Source organism: Drosophila grimshawi, unplaced genomic scaffold (assembly GCF_018153295.1).
Source record: "Drosophila grimshawi isolate 15287-2541.00 unplaced genomic scaffold, ASM1815329v1 contig_1369, whole genome shotgun sequence".
Lineage (NCBI taxonomy): Eukaryota > Metazoa > Arthropoda > Insecta > Diptera > Drosophilidae > Drosophila > Drosophila grimshawi.
The window spans coordinates 3,975,809-3,995,923 of NW_025062891.1; the positions used below are offsets into that span (position 1 = coordinate 3,975,809).

The following is a 20,115-nucleotide window of genomic DNA, read 5'->3' on the forward strand; positions in this document are numbered from 1 at the left end:
GGCACGGCAGCTGGAATGTGTGTGCGTGTGTGGACAGGATGACAGGCGAGCAGGATTAACTGTAACTAGTTAAGCGGCAGGATGTGTGTGTGTGTGTGATGAGGATCAAACCAAATCGGCTCACAAAACAATTGGCCCACAGATTTCGAATAGTTGGGAATCAGGTCGCTAGGATCTGGTCACGCATCGTCTATAAGCATTAGGCTGAGAGACGCCGCGTATCAATTAGGCAGCCAATTAAAGCACTTAATTTATTTGGCCCGCGATCGATGTGACCGATAAACAAGCCATTAGTTGCTGGCCCACACAACAGCCAAAAAAAAAACTGCTCTTTCACTCGAAAGGCGAGCAGACTTCAAAGCAGACGGCGACAGGACGAGCCAAGAACCAGACATTAGATACAGCTACAGATGGAGTTACAGATACAGATACAGATACAAAGAGATAGACAGAGAGAGCGCGAGAGAGAGAAAGAGAGAGACAAAGGTGCAATCTTAAGTGAAAAACCAATAGCAATAATTGCGTAGCTGCTGCCTGCTTAGATCATTTCATTGGAAATGCAGCAGCTGCTGCAATTTGAACTGCATGAACACAGGACGCGCGTCCTGTGGCTGCCTCGTGCCTTGTGCAACCACCGTCAAGGGGCAGCTTCAGAGGGCGCGACTCGGTTTCTTTTACATTTTATTTTATTTCATTTTTATTTTTATTTTGTGTATTCCACTGAAACTACAACAATCCAAAAAGGCTGCGTAATTCGAGTATTGCACTTCACGCTTGTCTATAAATGTTTGATGAAAGGATTCTGGCACTTAGCTAGCTGATATACATATGTGTGTATGTATGCCTCAACATATGCTGCAGGATCAGAAAACCTCAAGCAGACAATGCCCAGCTAGTCAAATAAATGATCCTTTGCCTGTCACTTTGAAAAGGAAGTCGCGCATTCAAATATGCGAGCAGCCAAAGGAAAAGGGATTTCCTGTAATTACACTCGTCGTCTAGGCGGCATAATTAGTCAACACACAAACATATATATATACATATATATATATATATATATACACAAGCAATTGCCCCCACATCGGCACGTGATGGCTACTGAAATTGTTGGCATTGCTTCTTGAATCGTTTATTAATATGTACAAAAGATATTTCAATGAAAGTTAAGTGCGAGTTGATAAATTGTCGACTGTCAACGTCTGAGGAAATGGAAATGGAAAGGGAAAAAGGCAAGTGAAGATTAATATGAAATTCGAATAATGTCACTTTAGGTGTAGGCCAAATTTGACAATTCAGAAAGGTTCAGAGTTCGAATAGACAAATACATATTTAAGCAATGTGTGCAGAGAATCAGAAGTGGGTCTTATGGAATGATGGAAAATCTAAGTAATTTATACTAATTATATTCTAAGAAAATGACAAATTGAAAAGAAAGATGTAAGCTGAAACTATCCATATGGAAGTTTGCTTTCAATTTAAGCTACAACCTAAAGCCGGAAAATACCTGGAGTTATGCATATCACATCTAAGTCATAATTACTGCTGAAAGCCAGCTGTCCATTGGCCATTAGTTCGATTTGTATCTCAATCAAGAGTTTTGGAGTTTTGAGTTCGCAACAAACAAACAAAAATCGATTCACCATTTTCACATGACCTAAGCGTTTTAAGTTCCAACAATGCGGGCTCTGCATTCAATGAATGAAAAACCAGCGATTAGTTTTTGTGCCCTTCTCTAACAATAAGATCTAAATATGTGTCCACTGCTGTCAGCTCAGCGTATTAACTGCTGTGCACTGTGAGCAATCATTTGCCAACAAAAAGGATTATTATGAGAATTTATTAAATAAAGTGAGAATTATGAGAATTTATACAATAAATTAAAAAAATATATTACAAATTAGTTTAAATAAAAAACTTAACAAGTCAAAAATAAGTAATTAAATTCTAAATTAAATTAAACTATATATACATATATATAATATATATATGATATATGCATACATATTTACATATTTAAAAGAATATATTGCAGCACCTTATTTAACTTTAAAATAGTTTTTAAAAAAATAATTGATTGAATCGCTTATAACAAATAACATATAAATGAAAAAAATTTAAATTGCCACCCCAATTTAGGCGAGTGTAACTGAGAGCGATAGTCACTATCACAACGAGAGCGTTAAAGAGCGGCTAGCTGATTGTGCATGAGAGGGAGAGAAAGAGAGCGAGAGCGAGAGAGAGCGTGCTGGTGGTGGAGAGAGCGTGCGAGAGAGCGTGACTGGCTGAGGCAACAAAACCCGATGCACGGCGACGATCGCAATCAGTTGAGAACGTGAAGTGCGCGTGCACAGAACGCAATAACACTGTCAAACTGTACAACATACAAAATACAAACGTAGCGCTGAATTACGCAGATACGCTCGTACGCAATAACAACAACAATAACAGCAAGAAAATCCAATGCAGCTGCAAACTGGAATTTTGTGTTAAGTGAAAAAGCAAAAACTAAAGAAACTTGAAGTTGAAAACGCTGCAACAATTTGAAACAGCAACAGAAACAACAGCAACAACAACAAAACTTTCGAAACCCGAGCCAAGCACATAGAAAAGTAGTTCAGAGCGCGAAATACTTAAGCGCCAGCTGTTTGCAACTGCGAGATACATTTTTGCAAATTGTGAAATCTGCAAATATCTGAAAAGTGTGATAGAGTCCCCCCCCCATACCCTGTTGTGCACTAGTGAAAACATACATAGATACAAAGCGAAAGAGCGAGCGAGAGAGACAGATACAGAGCGAGAGAGAGATACACATACAGCTGGAGAAAACAGACAAAAGCCAAGCGAAAGCGAGTGCAATTTCTATTTTCGCGAAAAACAACAAGAAAACAGCTAACAAAAAAAGAAAAGAGAACAACATTTTATATGTATGCACATATATTATAAATTCAACGACAACAACTCAAATTGCATTGGCAATTCCGTGCAGGAAGTTCCATAAACAAAAGAAATTCATAAACAAATTACAAATAACCGAGCACGTACATATCAATACATATATATATATATATAAATATATATTTGAAAGATATATATATTTGAACAGCGGATGTCGTCGTCTTAAAAATATACCAATATACCAAATACACAACAACAACAACAAGAACAACAACAACGTTGCGCAGCAAAAACAGTGTAGAGGCAATTTTTGGATTAACTTTCATTAACTAGGTAAGTAGATGATATTACCAAAAAAAATAATGCCAAAAGTAGTTCGTCAGTTCGGCAGTTCGATCGATTAACAAATGTGGCGCTCATTAAGAGACCCAATGTAGGTTTCATTAACAACATTAACAGCGACAACCATTTCGGCCAAGTTAACTATTATGGCCATCGTTGTTGTTTAAAGTTTAAGCGGCTTGTTTGCCATATCGAAGAATGTGCTGTCAATCTCACAATTTTGTTGTCGGTTTGCCTTGTACTCGGTTTCGTTTCGTTTCGTTTTTTTAATATTATTTTTATTTTGTATTGAGATCTGCTAATTGACCTCTAAAAGGTGCTTCGTAATTTTCTACACATATGTTTGTATTTATGTATACATGTATAAAACTGAAAGATCATTTAAATTAACATAAACGAAACCCGTAACTCAAAACAGAAGACACACTTTCAAAAACTGAAAGTGACAGCGATATAAATGTGTACAACCAACATGTATACTACGATACTACCATATACCACTGACTTGGCCAAGAGGTCAGCTAACAAAATTACAATTAACATTGCCTTGAGTTAGGATCGTGAGTTTAGAGCTTCGTGTGCTTTCAAGAGCAAACTTATTTGGTTGCACAAAGTTTGGGTTACTTGTACTCTTTATTAGCAGCCAGCAGTGAGGGGGTATATAAGATAAGATATACAGTTAACTATTACAAATGACGAATGCAACTCGGGGAATTACTGCAATCCACTAGATTATTTTTGCTCATATCAGCTGTTCATGAATGGAAACCCCGTACCCGAATATCAGTCGTATTTTATAATCTTTTTTTTTTGTATCAGCTTGAAGTGACAACGTTTCTTATAAATCAACTCACTTCCGATTAAACATAAAAGAAAAATTCCGTTTTTAAAGTCGTTAAAAATAATCAGTTAGTAAATGATGGCTGGAAAACGGCTGGAATGAAATAGTTTTGGATTACAGCTACACTTAAATCAGCAAATCAGTAAATAGTAATTTATGCAGTAATCATATGCTATATACTCTATATAAGTTGTCGTGTTTTAGCCTTAAAGTCACGCTTTAGTTGTCCGTAAGAATTTCAAGGGTTCTTTTGTTATGATCAGATAAGTGGCATGCTAATTGTTTTAACTGTAGACAAGCAGCTCTTAAGTTTGAACTGGCAGATAAAGAAAAGAGTGGGTAACTGAAAGTCAAACATATATGTAGATAAAATCCGATCAAGATCTACAATCGCTTTATACAGTTTTGTGGCCAGCCCCTGTGGCACAGCTCGGCTTAGACTCAATGTGCAGTTTGCCGTGACCAAATTCATCTTTGTGGTAGCTGGCTGGCAAGAGTTATGAAATGCCTAACAACAGAATTGTCAAGAGAATATTGTAGGAGCTGGCAACAGTTGAGGCTGAGAGAACAAACCGAAAACCACAAAACAAAGCGACACTCAAAATGCCAAAGACGGCGGCAGCTGCAAAAAAACCCAAACAGCAACAGAAGCAGAAGCAGGAGCAGAAGAGTGCAGCAGTTGAGCCAGTCAAGCGAATATAAAGACAGAGAGAGACAGAGAGAGAAGAGAGAGAAGAGAGAGAGAGAGAGGTAGATAGAACGGCATTAAATGCATTTTGGGCGCTTTGTTTCCCATTTTATTATATTGTTTTTTTTTTTTGTTTGTGGCCCGCATATTGTAAATGCGCGCGCATGCGCAAAGGATGTGGCCAAGTCGGCGTGGATCTGGAACTGTTGTGCTGCAACAGCAGCGGGTCTTCGTAATCTCTTTGCAGCTGCTGCTGCTGCTGCTGCCACATATGTATAAAAACGCACCTGGCCACACATACCACACACACACACACACACAGAACAACAATAAAAACAGTTCTTAATTAAATTCTGTTGTAGTCTCTAACACTCTCCGTCCTTCTTGCACGCATACACTGCTCTTGATGGGTAAAACAGTATATAAGTTAAAAGTTCAGCATTAAATATATATTTTTATAAATTCAATTTGGTTTCATACGAGATTAAGTTCAAAGAAAATCTTATTTTGCGATTAAATATTTTCAAAATATTTCAAACTTAATATGAAATTTGTATTCATTTCGAGAATTAAGAGCGATTTAAAATTTCATCTTTATTATTATTAGTTGGGGGCCTCTTGAATATTACTCTCTAAATTCGTGTCTAATTATAGCTGTCTACAAATCATCTGGTTTGTCCTAGACTTAGTTCCTTTGTCTCTCTTCGTTACATCATTATATATAGACGATATATTCAACGATGCTATTCAAGTTCAGTAAGTACTCATATGCATACAAATGTCTATCAGCGAGTTGGGTTGGCATAGCGATAAAACTTAGTATTCTATATTTGCCACAATTTTCAGAAATGAATCATCAAATGTTGTGACTAACACAGTACACATTTTTTTAAAAAGGTCTTAAGACATAATAATTTAAAATTGAAGTTGCAAACTAAACAATATAAAATTAATTTCCAAATTATTTTATAGAAAACAATTGAATTGAGTAGGTAAATTACCGATTAGCCTGCTTTAATATTCCAAAAGTGATTCTCTGTTTTTAGTTTTGTTTTGCGTATAGAGTATAATGCAGTCGGCTAACACAAGTCGCTAATTGCTTACTTGGTTGTTTCTTGCTGTGCTGATTCAGCATGATGTTGACCCACTAAAGGAAATAACAAACTCATGACACAGCGTCTTCAAATGCATTTCATAGATAATAGTACCCAGTTTGGGGGAGGGGCTCGCTATCAACTGTGGAGAGTTTTGATAAGCATTTGGACAGTTGGGCACGTCGCACGTCCGTTTCCTGCTGCGTGAGTGAAACACACCTGAGTTGTCGAGTGAAGTTCTTTTCCTGCTGCTTGTCAAGTTGTGCGTCTGCTGCATGACGCGTGGCGCGTCTTTGTGGCAGCAACAGCAGTAGCAGCGGCAGCATCTGCAATATGCTTCATTGACCGCGACACGTGTGGGGCGTGAAATGACAGCAGACGGCGACATCATCAAAGCATTTGCAGCAGTTTTTATTTAATTTCCAACTAAATATTTACAGCAGCCTCTGAAATGCATTTGGCGCCATTTGCTTTATTTTTATAACGAGGAAAAGTCGTCACACATCCGTCCATCAACTGTGCCCCTCCATGAAAATGATGAATGGCTGTGTTCTCAGCGGCAGTTCCAACATTCAACGCCTCCTCCTCCTCCTCCTCCACCTCTCCCCCAACTCGCCGCTACCCGCAGCAACCACCCCTCAGCCACCCTCGCCAGCTTGCGCTTTTGCAGACGTCAGGCAGACGTCGCGACAGCGTTACATGATTTGTAATATCAGCAAACATATATATATTTATATATATATGCATATATGTAGACATATGTGTAGAAATACCGGAGAGCAACGAGGCATGTGGGAATCCGGTTTGTTGTTGCTTGACTGGCAAAAATGTTTATTTTTAAACAATATTCAGCGGATTATCATCTGTCGTCTGACGTTGTCTGTTGTTGCACTTGTTGTTGTTGTTGTAGCATGCAATCTGTTAAATATTTGTTTTTGACTGAACACGTTTATTTGCCTTGAATTGTAGTCAAAAACAAAAAGAGAAGACGAAACCCAAGAAACCTTGTTGTATTTAATGAATACAAAAAACATGTGAAATCGAACAACCTTTAACCTTAACTTTTACTCTGGCTTCTCTTCTGTTTTTTTTTTTGGCATCATTCGCATTTTTTTCCAACAAATTTATTGAATAGTTGACTAGTCGCAGCAGCTTGTTTCTAGTCACTTTTCCACATCTCAACGATGAAACTCTTCTGCTGAACTTTTTAACTTAATTAAGCAGCTGGTTTTTTTTTCTAGTCACTTTTCCACAGGGAAGAACAAAACAATTTCTCTGATGAAACTTTTCTGCTGAAAATTTTAACTAAATTCTCAGCAGAGACTGCAAATTGATTTAGGAGGAAGCGCATAATTTAGCATGCCGTGCACAAGTATCTACGAGATACATTCGCTCTCAGATACTATATTCGCGTGTGCAAGAACAGACAGAACGGTTTCAAACTGTAATCAAATTAATGGCAGCTCGCAAATTTACATAGTCACTGTGTTTTCCATTTGTCAGTCATTTGATATGTAAACCAACTAAATCTGCTAGTCACGAATATGCCACACGCTATCTTCGTCCCGGAGATGCCCCAACGGTGCCCCAACAGTGCCAGTTTCATTACCATCTAACTAAAATAAATGGTTTGCATTTCTACTTTTTCGAAATGTTTATAAATCTTTTATTTGCAAATGTACTTCTAGCAAAAATCCTTTCTAATCTTATGGAAAACAACAAAGCTTTCTAGTGTCCAGCGCATTTTTTTTCTGAGTGTATTCAAGTAAGTGCCAAATAAAATGCAGATAGTCGTCAAGCAATGGTCTTTCTCGGAATTTGATAAATAAAATTAAATACTAATATAATTTATCTATACTTAAGTTTAATTGCTTGGAAAATAAAGAGAAAAAGAGTACAGATTAAAATCCGCAGAGCAAACCACTTGACTTTCTGGCCATGCATATCTGCCACAAATTTGCTTACAGGGTATACAAAATCTGAATGCGAAATTGAGCAGAATTTGAGATGCTTGGCAAAGTTCGCGGTAGATGAGTTCTTCAAAAACGGAAGCGACCTGCAGATAAAGATGGGAGGCGTCAACAGACACAAACACAGCGCAAGTCTTAACTGTGTGTGTGTGTGTGTGTGTGTGAGTGTGTGGATGGGTGTGTGTGTGTGTGTGTGTGGGGAGCAAATTACGCACTTAAAGTGCTCGCCAAATGACAGGAAACGCGTCATTTTTTCGAACTTCAAATTACGATTTTACGTTTCGTCGTTTTCGTTGCTGCTGCTGCTGCTGCTGCTGCTGCTGCTCTTGTTGTTGTTGGCTGTGTCTGTGTGTGTGTGTGTGTGTGTGAGTGTGTGTCAGTGTTTATATAGTAGCTGCCACTAAGTAGCAACAGCAACAACAAGCGACAGTGCAAAGTGCAGACGTCAACGTAATTAAAACTGGCACAATTGCATTTGTTGTTGTAGCTGTATCTGCTCAGCAAGTTGTCGTCATTTATCTGTGTGTGTGTTGGTGTGTGTGTGTGTGTGTGTCAGAGTTTCCTTTTGTGCATCCTGTGCGCGGGCGTAGGCGGATATGCGCACATTGCACAGACTTCCTGTCATTGACTCTGACTAGTAACAGAAAACCATTTCCTACACAGCCACAGACCAAGCGACTCACACAAAGACCCAGACGAAGACTCAGACCCAGACCAAGACTCAGACCCAGACCAAGACCCAGGCCAGGCCAGACCAGACCAGACCAGACCTGGAGTTAGGGGCGCGTGCTCAGCACGCGGTTTATGTATGTTGTTGTAAACCGAAACGAATGCCAATGCCAATGCCAATGTTGACAAAATACAAAAATCAATCAGACATTTAGTTGGACTGACAGGCAGAGCCTGTTTGCTGTAGTTTGAGTCGCTTAATAATTTCAGCTGTTCAAAAATGCTCAAACGGAAGCGCAGCAGACAAAATCACATACATTTATGCAGGGTGTTTTTTGTTTTTTTTTGTTTTTCTGGGAATTGATGTCTGAGTTGTGATGCTCGTGCCATGTTTAACGTGCTCAGTGCTTAAGCTCGCTGACAGCTTTATCTTTCTGTAACATTTTGTAATAAATTTGCCCGTTGGGTGGTCTCCAATAATTGATGCCTTTGATTTTGGTCTGATCGGTTCGGCCACATTTGAAATGCAAATGTTTATCGCTTATCGAAATGTTTTCAGCGTTAAGCCTGCCTACGAATCGAACCTTTGCGTTAATGACATGCCCCCCAATCGCAACACACATCGCCTTAGACGAGCGCTCCGATAATGTTTATGGCATCCGGCTGATTGGACAGATTGATAGGTTTTTATTGTGTGGCGTTGGCTCGAATTTTGTATAACCTGTTCTGGCCATGGCTTTTTGGTGCCCAATTGATATGTTAATAACTCAGTTACTCGCTGCTGTCTTTCAGCATCAATTCACGGACGCTACACAAATAAATAAACAGACACGCATAGTTCAACAACAAGTGGCACTTGCGGCAGCATCCCAATGTTATGCATTGTGTGTGGCTGGCTTCCTGGACGGGGCCAGCAAGCAGACAAGAGCGAGAATAGTGAAGGGGTTTTCAGCTTTTCATATTTGTTGATTCATCGCATTTGTTTACGCCTGTTGAAATTCGTGGAAGTTCGTGGGAATTATTGCGTTCAACTGCCACTAAAAATCCCTTCTATATATGTATGTATAATTAAAAAAAGAAAAGAAGAAGAATGCTGCCAACTGCGATTCCTGCGCTGGGCTTCTACGCACTTCCTTTGACGGAAGCACTTGAAACGAGTTCCGGAAAACTATTAACGCCGCCAAATGACAAATGGGCTAACACAACTCAAGGGTTCTCGTAACTTTGGCTTCCCCTTTTTCGCTACTCACTCGCTGCTGTGCGAGTGTTTATGTGTGTGTGTGTGTGAAATAAAATCTCAGTTGGTGGTTGTTCTACACACACAAACACATAAACCCCCCCCGCAGCGACGGTTTCCGTTGCTTTGCCGCAAAACTTTAAAGTTTAGCTTTGGGTTTTGGGTTTGCCAGCGGATGTTTTGCTTGTCATTGCCATTTTCATTTCCATGTTCATTCACATTCACATTCGCAATCGTATTCGCATTCACATTCACATTCACATTCGCATTCGCTATCGTATTCGCAGTGCTGTGTGTGAGTGTTTGCCGCCTGTCTTTGCGTTCTTTCGCCTTTTGTTGTGCTCGTCACATTCGCTGCTGCCAATTCGCCGTCGCCACCCGTTTGTGCTAATTGTTTCCGCTCGCCGCATTGCTTTTTGATTGTTATCGTAATCGATGCCATATTCCGGTTTGCCACTTGGCGTTTCTATGTCAGCCCTCAGCCAACAACAGCCAGCCGTCAACAGTCATCAGCCATTAGCCATTGACCAAGCCGCCGCGCCACACAGTCAGCAAATACAAATGTGGGCCATTTATTTAAATGTAGCCATGGCTTACACTGCTGCTGCTTCTGCTGCTGCTGCTGCTTTTGTTGTTGTTGTTATCGATATGACAGCTGCTTAGTGATTATTCAGCGCTTCCTTTCGTGTGCGATCAGCACCGCCACGCCACGCCCCTCGCCGCACCGCCACGCTTTCCGCACATGCGAACGTCCCATTTTTCGATGGCAACAAGGTCAGATTTAATTTTGCGCTAAAAGAAAAAACATTGCAGCACAGCGAATTTTGAATACCCTAACTGACAAGTTATGCAAAAGGGCCAAGCTACATTAACTTGGCTTTATTAAGTTTTAGTTTATTATATTTGTATAGCGACTCCTCGAGCTGAACATTTAGAGTCTCCGGCGAGTGGAATGACTAAGTTATAATGCTCATTGTCTGATTAAAAAAACACAAATCAAATTGCACGTTGTACAATGCGGCGTATGCGTATTATTGTTGCCGTTGACGCGATTAAACAATTGTCTGGTTGTGAAAGCATTTCCGCCACTTGACTTCTGCTCCATGCACACACACAAACACACACATATACTATATATATAGATACATGCAACGCCGCCCCTCCCTCATCAGCTAATGAGTCACTTCCATTAATCAGCGCCATTTACTATCTTCCATTTTGCAGCTGATTGTCGTTGAGCGCTGAGCGATGCAAGTGGAGGCCAGTTACCCGAAATACGCCGGACGCGTGCCACCGCTCGATCTGTCGCAGGTCAATGCCGGCCAGGATCAACTGCAGCTGCAACAGCTGTGGGCCAGCAACGCGGCCGTTGCGATGAAACGCCATCATCCCTACCAGATGCTGGACAAGTGTCGTGGCGGCGCCGTTGCCCTCCTCAGCGATGATAATAACAATAACACAGGCCTTGCCACTGGCCCGAATAGTCACACCAACCTGCTACATCCCATGGGCTCCGATGGACTGCCACTCGATCCGCGCGATTGGACCCGAGCCGATGTCTGGAAATGGTTAATCAACATGGCTGTGTCTGAGGGTCTCGAAGTGACGCCAGAACTCCCACAAAAGTTCCCCATGAACGGCAAGGCGTTGTGCCTCATGAGCCTGGACATGTATCTGTGCCGGGTGCCCGTTGGTGGCAAGATGCTCTATCGTGATTTTCGTGTGCGACTCGCTCGCGCCATGGCGCTGCTCTCCTAGTTGACGGCAGCGGAGTGTTGTGGGGGGCGAAGAAGTCTCAACTCTCTCTCTGAGTGAATTACCTAATCAGGTTGTACATATACATAGTATATACATACATATATATATATATATAGCACCTATAGCTAACCTAGCGCTAAGCATTTGTCGTAAGTTTTAGTTATAATGAATTTGTTTAATCGCTTAAGTAATCGGAGCTTGCCCCGCCCCCCCATCCAAAATAAACGTGTGGGGGCGGGGCACACTTCAAATACTGTCCTATTAGTTATTTAAGTTGCATCTAATGAAAATATAAAATGAAATTTTATCAAATGAATTGAAAATGTGCTGTTTTCTATTAACTGAAATGGAATGTGAGATCTGGGGATTATAAAGATATAATGAATGTTATATAAGATAAAGAGCTTGAACTATTGCTAGACAACATTTTGACAGGGTATTGATTATGGATAAAAGATATTTGGGTTTTTAAGCTATATTCAAAAGAAATGTTTCTGTAAAGTTTTACGCATGATTTAAAAGAATAATATTTGTATAAAGTATTGCAAACAACTCGAGAACTGATCTTAAAAGAACTTAATGAATTAAACTTTAAATAGATAAAATAATGAGCTGGAACATAGATAAGAACTAAGGCCAGATAAACATTTGGCAAGTATTTATTGCTGCAGATCTTAAGACTGAGTCAGCTTTGTGAGCTGAATTGTAGACAATATTAATCTACGGACTGTAGACGAATAGCTTAGATATCTGTTATCAAATCCAACGGGAATGTTCAATATGTTGATAAAAAAAAGTCTGCAAAATGCAGAGCTAATGAAATTCTTCAGTTCCGGCTTAAACTCATTGATTAAAGTAAACTGAATATAAAGATTAACAGCTGATGCATGCAATTATTTAGAGCAGATTAAACTAAGCACTCTGCTGAAATGAGAGAGTATAAAAATGACTATTATATAGAGCAGATTATACTGCGCACTTTTCTGAAATTATGGATTACAATTCATATTTCTTAAATAATTAACCTAAGCAGCTGTACTAAATTTTTATTTCTCTTCTCTTTTTTTTGAGTGCATATTCTGGGGCCACTTTCTAAGCAATTTCGAAATGAATGGGCACAAGCTGACTCGTCTTTAGTTTGTGTTTAATGTGCTGTTTATGTGTGAGCCACACACACACACACACACATACAGCACATATATGTAGATATATATATATGTATATGTATATAAGAGAACCACAAAGCGACGCATTGACATGTTGAATATGGTTGCCCAATTAGCACATCATTAAGGTTAAACGAGAAATGCTCTCAGACTATGGCGCTGCCGACTTCTCTCCGTCCTCACCCCTCCTCTACCCTTTTCCCATCCCCTCAACAACAAGAAAAACTCAATGGAAGTGCAATAAACTCTTTGTTATTGTTGGCAAAGGAGAAGTTAATGTTAACATTTGTTTAAGTTCGTCGATAGATCACCCATGATGTTTATTTTTAGAGAGAGGCGTGATTTATGTCTACCAGTTGAAGGGGAAGGGACGAGTGTGGGGGGGGGGGGGAGAGATACAGTTCATAGCAGTTTGTTAATTGTGTAGTAAATAATATTTGGCAATTTGCAGCCAGCTGGCAAAAAAGGTTAGATAACCCGAAATGAACACTAAAAAAGGGTTGCTCAGCTTGTTTTTTTTTTATAGATCTTCCTTTGTTTTTCATATATATTTATTTTGCAAACAACAGTTGAACAATTATGACAACAATGACGAGGTAATGATAATCAGTAGCGGTAGCCAAATAGAACCCATGCTTGGACAGAGATAGGGCATTAGAAAGAGAGATAGAGATAGATGAAGGGGGTGGGTGCGAGAGAGGTTGCGAGATAGATGCTGATTCAAGCGCTTCATCCGCCCGTGCATCCGCTCGTTTGGCTCTTTTTTTTTACTTTTTTCTATGAATGAACAGCTACTGCTACAGCTACAGATACAGATACAAAACACTGTGCGTTGTCTCTTCCTGTATGCCTACCCCGCCTACCCCGCCTGCCTCCACACTCCCTTTAGCTCATTGTCGCTGCTGTTGCTGCTGCTGCTGCTGTTGCTGCCGCGGCTGCTGTTGCTGCTGCTGCTGCTGCTGTTGTAACTTTGGAACTTTGCATTTAGTGCAGTTTTATAAATTTGTCTGTTTTCTGTTTTTAATTCTCTCTTTAGTTGAGCATCCGGGATGTTGTTTGTGCACACACAAACAGCGCCGGCCCAAAAGGTAAAGGAAGTGAGACAAATGGGCCAGCAGTGGCAGCAGCAGCAACAACAACAACAGCAACAACAGCCAGCAACAACAGCCAGCAACAACAGCCAGCAACAATAATCAGCAACAACAACATGGCAAGTACTTTGTTTGTACCTTTCACAGCTACCTTGTAATATGAAACAGATGTCGTGGCCACAGAACTCAATTCAAAAGACCAGCCAGGCAGTTAGTCGACCTGCCACATGCCACATGCCGCATGTGCCAAGCGGCAGCAACAGCTGACACCGTTTGCCGCACACAAATTTACTCAATAAGCAAAGAAGCAACATATTGACACAAGTGTAAGCTATCAAACAGACGTCTTGTGGCACACAGATCTGTGGAAATGCGGAAAATTCTTTGCATGCAATGCTCTCTGCTCAATTTAGTGTTGCAATAGCTGAAAGAAAACATTTGTATAACTTAGTTTTAACTATCGATTGAGTTAGAAGTTGCTGCAATGGACGTGTTGCCAACAGTCCATTTTAAAAGAGATTTTTATAGATATCGGGAGTTTTATATATATTTGAAAGAAAAATACTTTAAATGAGTTGTTACCTTTAAATTAGACCTAAAAAAACAGTAATCAAATAATTAAAATTACATCCCAAGCACTGACTCAAGACAAGTTAACAAGCTACGAAATAAGTTAAAATTGTATTTAAACATTTAATACTTTTTTCAATGAGTGAATATTAAATTTGATTTTTCTCTGTATAATATGTTAAATGTTTTAAATCAAAATCTGCTATTTGAATGCACGCCAAGGAGATGACATCGACAGATAGATAGAACGAGAATATTTCCGGGTGATCGGAAATGGACTCTTAACTCAGTGACCAACAATCAATCGGCTTTCAAATATAGAAATGTCGATTTTTCCATCAATCAATCAATTAATTTTGTAATCTCAAGTTTGACGCTGCGAATGCGCTTAGCAAAACAAAAGCGGCTAACGTGAATAAATCGTCGGATGGCCGGAAAATATACTGTAGGAAATGCCGCTTATGTAAAGTAGAATATCCGCCGGCATCGATGGCGTCGACCGATCGCGACCCGAGCGCCAAACGAACGGAAGGCGAGGTGCGAAAACAATAAAAGCCGAACGGAAGTGGAAGCGAGTGACGGTTCCGTACAATTGTCATCATCATCATCATCATCATCATCATCATCATCTTCATCATCATCATCATCATGATCGCCATCATTCGGTGCCACTGGACTCGAGCGCTGCAACAGATTTTTGCCAATTCGTTTGAAATAGTTTTTCTCCCGTTTTTCCGGCCTAGAATCTTTTTACCATTTGTGTGCCCGAAATTCTTATAGGAAATGACTTAACTAAATTGTGAGCCACATCAATTCGGTGGCTCAAGTGGTTGAGCTGGCTGGCATTCTGACACAACTATCCACATAGACACACACACACAAAAAAAGAAAAAAAAGCAGACGCTAAACGAAACACAAACATTGTATGTGGGTTGGGGAGAGGAGTGGCGGGGGCAGCGGTGGAGCTGGTATTGTGCAATTGAGAGTCTTGGGGCAGCCGGCTTTTTAATTAGTTCATTGGCAGCAGCAGCGGAATGGGCGCGATATTTCCCACGAACTCTGAAATCGACGGGGTAAACAAATGAAATGAATCAACAAATATGAAAACATGTAAAAGGGGTGCTACAATTGGGGGAATGCGACTAACAGATACCCTATATAAAAGGTACATAAAGAAGCGAAAAGCGAAGTATAGTGATAGATAGATAGATCTAAAAAGGGGGCTAAATGTACTCAGAGGGTCATAGATATATAGAACAAGCTAAGCATACAAAGTGAGGTAAGTAAATAAAAAATTGTAGAGCCAGAGAAGGACGAAAGGAAAGACAGGAAGTTCTTCTGAAAGATATACATATATATATATATATATATATATATGTATTAAAGGAGGAAGAGGGAGTGTTAACAAAATGAACTGAAACTGAAAGAGTACAAAAATAGAGAGCTATGGAGAAATTGCAAAGCAGAGAGAGAGAGAGAGAGAGAGAGATTGATCCTTCATCTGTCCAATGTCTTGAATATAAGTATGTATATATTATTTATTTTGTATATATATATGCTACACACTTGCTAATATGTACAGGGTATTTTTATGAAACAGAAACAGCAATTGTAATGTGAAAAACTCAACTCTGCCCCGCTGTGGAGCCACACACAAAGAGCGGCTGCCCGCTTGGAAGCTGCCCCAAAGATGGGCCACTTGTTTAACGGGCCGCGTTGTTGATTCATGTATTTGTATTTGTTTATGTGAAGTTTAGGGAAATCGCTGAGGTATTAACATTTAGATTGGTCATTGGAGAATGTCGCCTGCAGTTAGCCATGGCAACAGAGGAAAGATTGTGCCAACCCACGCCACGATAAAAACCCATCAGTGGGTACATCTTTTAGACGGCACGACACTTCCATTTGTTGAATCAGTTGTGCAGCGGATGCCATAAATAATGACAACTCTGGCCGAGACACGATTTGTAAGGCATATCATTAGCACGGCCCAAGCTTCAACTCAACTCAAGTTCGTCGCACCGTCGATTAGCGATTAACGATACACAATTTCCATTTCAAATGCTGGATAACTTCGGGGGGCTGCTCTGCGGGCGTTCTACTTATACAAGACTACAACAGACTAGGGAATTGATTATTTCATTTCGATTCTGGGGACTGGGGGCTTGCTGTGGACCACCCGTTCAGTGTATGAGGCAATAGACGGCATTGCCAACTTCCGGCCCGCATTAGATGGAGGCAATAAAATGTTTAGAGTGCAGCTCACACTTGGCCCCAAAAATAATGGATTCCAATGAGCACTTGAAGTTCAGTGGGTTTCTCACGCCCACGCTGCGCTCTGGCCAGATTGCCATGAGAAGGGAAAAGTCAAAAGCTGTGTGAAATGTGTTCAAGAAAACGCGAGGCAGAATGCGACTAAGACGAAGAGAGACGGTCGAGAGAGAGAGAGAGAGAGAGAGAGAGAGAGAGAGAGAGAGAGAGAGAGAGTGGGAAACACTGGGCAACAACTGAAACTGTCACTCAGAGAAAACAAGTGGGAGAGAAGAGAGCATTATGCATATAGTAGAATGAACTGATTGCTACACAGAACACGACAAGTTCATGGGAACAAAAACTCGGCGTTTTAATGTAGTCAAGTGTAAAGAACCCAACGCCTTCTCCCTTCTCCCTTTCCTTCACTCCGTCTCCCCCTCGCTGCCCGGCTACATCAACTTCATCCTCATCCATCTTCAGCTTCATTGTTTCGTTTTTTTCTTGTTGTTTTTTTTTTTTGTCTTGTTGAGGGCACAAGTGCAGAGCACAGCGCTAAGCATATAATAAATAATGCCTGTAATATAATATAACATGTGTGTGAAATGAGTGCGTTTTTTTGTTCTTTTTGACATTAGAGATTTGTGGTTAAAGTGACACAGGATTTTATGGAGAGCAGCTTTAGTTGAATCCACAATGTGTTGAAATCAGGCATAAGTTTTTTGTCGTATTATATGATAGACTAGCTGAAGCTATGATAAGCGAGAAGTAGGATGTGTTGCCAGGATTGGAGTATTATATTATCATATATCTTATAGCAATCATAAGATCTAGTTCTATTTTTTATTTTTGGTATATAGAAAAGTAAGCTCTGCTTATGTGGTCTACATAACTTTATCAAAACTGCATAGATTCATAGATAAAAGCAAGGCTTTGTAATCTATATTAATACTGCATTTCAATAGAGAAATTCCTGTTGAAATTCTAACTCAAAAAAATCCATATTGTTTACGGTTTCAAGCTAGCCACTGCCTTTGTCAAAAGCACATGGATTTATCTGTACTGATTACATTACTGATCCTTCTTTTGCGAGTATCTTTTTCTACATCAAGTACACAGTTGGGGTTTTCCTTTATCCATTATGCTTGAGATTGCGGATACATGTCGACTCTTGAGGCATAAATAAGCCTTTATGCTGATGGACAGGCATGCATTTATAAATATATAAATAAATAATCGTATAAGGAATGAAGATACCACAATGTTAACAACGATCGCTGTGTGGGCGTATCATCACTTTCAATTTTTTTGTGGCCGACTCGAGTCGTGTTGTGGCATTCAATTTGACTGACACTCGACGCGTTGCACGTTGCCTGCAGTTTGCTCCCTGTTTGCTGTTTGCTGTTTGCCGCCAGCATAGCCAAATCGAATTGTGGCTAGGAATATATAGTTGGCTAGAAGGGAGTGCGCAGAGCTGCTTTTCTGACTTTTGTCTGCGACTTGTCTGCCAAACGTCGACGTCTGCGAGGCTTCCGTTTCCTGCGCATAAATTTTAATGAGCCAGGAACGACCGACGAAATATCAATTGAAATAAGTGAGCAAAAAAAAAAAAAAAACCAGAATGAATAAATGAAAAATAAATACAATAAAACAGGCGGTAGGCCAGCCTTGACTTTGGGCAACAAAGTCACGGCAAATGTTGGCCAATAAATAAGCAGCAGCCAACCAACCAGCCAACCAGTTTTCGCCAACGCAGGTGAAAACTGAATGAGGAAAAGCAACGACAAAGGCAACGGCGAAAGGCACATCAAAAAAAAACAACTTACACACAAAATGCATTTTTGGATGCGGCATTTACTTGCTTTCCCGAGCGTTAAATTCACAGATATGCGAAAAACTTAAAACGGACAATAGAAAAACAAGAAATTATCTACCTAGCCTGGGCACCTCGAAGTTTACATACTCTACACTTGCAAAAAAATCAAACTTAACTATAGAAAATCGTCGTACTTTTGGAGCCAAGGTTAGCTCAGGTTATTATTGAGAAAGTATATTTCTAAAACGGTAGGTTCTCTTACTAAGAGCAAGGATACATTTTTCTAAAATGTATTAAAAATATGTCTAATTTAAAGTTGTATTTTTTATATGTACACGTTAACTTTTTTCTTACTTCTTTTAGTATTAAATATCTTAAGTTTTAACATTTTTACATATTTTAAATTGAAAAAACCATCGATTTTACGGCAATTTATTTGCGTATTGAGTGAGTTTGCATTCTGATTATAGGATTTCCACTTATACTTTTTGAAATGTTTTCTAGTATTAAGAAATTCTAGTTCCTATCCGACTCTAATGACTCCGTTCAAAGCATAAAGAGGAATTCCCAGTTTCATCAAGATGAAGCCTTACAGCCGAGTGACTACTTCGCATAAAAACAATCAAATATAATTAGCTATAATGAGATTAATTTTGTTGCTTACAATGAATATTCAAATTCATAATTTGTATTTATCTTATCTAATATTCCTAAGAAGTTGTATGTGTAAACAAGTTCAAATTGAATTACTTTACTTATTAACTGTACTTATTAAAATATAAATTAACTATTACTGTATTTATTAATGTATACTTTACTTTATTATTCGAAATAGAGCTTTAAATGTGAGAATAAATATGAGTTTATTTTCAAAGTTGACGATTGAGATTACATTTTCTTTATTATTATTTGAGAGTAGGGCTTATGAGATCGAAGATGTCCCCTTTAGATGTGTATTAAACACTGCACAACAACTTTGTAATACCCCCTGCCAGGGTATGCAACAAAATTGCAATCGAAACTAGTTTTTCTGGTTCGGCGCATGGCCAGCAACAACCAAAACGACGCCGACGACGACGACGACGACTACGACAGAGACGGATTCTCTGTGATAACAACAATTGCAATTGCTGGCGGCGCATGCGCAACTTGGCGACTGGAGACTCGCGAGACTCGCGAGACTTGCGAGACATTTAAGGAATGTTAATTGCGCAAAAAAGTAGGGGAGAGAAAAATGGTAGAAGAAGTGCCACAACACAGTGAGAACATATCGCGTGATTGTGATGAATATAATGGCAACAAAGATGGGTGTCTCAGTATATATGATACCATAATTATGAGCTGTGTTTCGCCGCGGCTCGCTGCCTGCCTCGGCACTGCCTGTAAGCGTAGACAGTGTTCCCTGGGTTGGGCGTTGGTGGGGGGTTTAAATAAACAAAGCCATCAGCAGAGCACAAATCGTACACGCTGCTCGTATTATAAGTCGTCGACATTCTTGCACTTCTTGCGTGCAAAATGAGCCAGCACAAATGCTAGAAGCTGCCAACAAAATAGAATTAGAGTTTGTATCTGTATCTGTATCTTTAGTTGTTGCTGTATCTGTGTATGTTTTTGCGTGTCTGTTGTTCTTTATTGCAAGAAGAACAAAAGTGTTCTGTTTCTGAATGACCCGACGCGCAGTTACCCTATACAAGTAGAGCTTTAGATTGAAGTACTTCATCTTCTTAA

General features: G+C 39.8%; 1 protein-coding gene across 1 annotated transcript; it reads left to right on the plus strand.

Moving 5' to 3' along the window:
• Positions 1-2,342: 2,342 nt before the first annotated feature.
• LOC6560333 (ETS homologous factor) lies at positions 2,343-11,810 on the plus strand. Its single transcript, XM_001987280.2, has 2 exons — positions 2,343-3,228; positions 10,961-11,810. Exon 2 carries the CDS (start codon positions 10,985-10,987, stop codon positions 11,492-11,494), a length of 510 nt encoding a protein of 169 aa, XP_001987316.1. The 5' UTR covers positions 2,343-3,228; positions 10,961-10,984; the 3' UTR covers positions 11,495-11,810.
• The last annotated feature ends 8,305 nt before the right edge of the window (positions 11,811-20,115 follow it).

Bases quoted from the DNA above. Each gene is read 5' to 3' on its own strand.
- LOC6560333 (XM_001987280.2), top strand. From the start codon at position 10,985: ATGCAAGTGGAGGCCAGTTACCCGAAATACGCCGGACGCGTGCCACCG.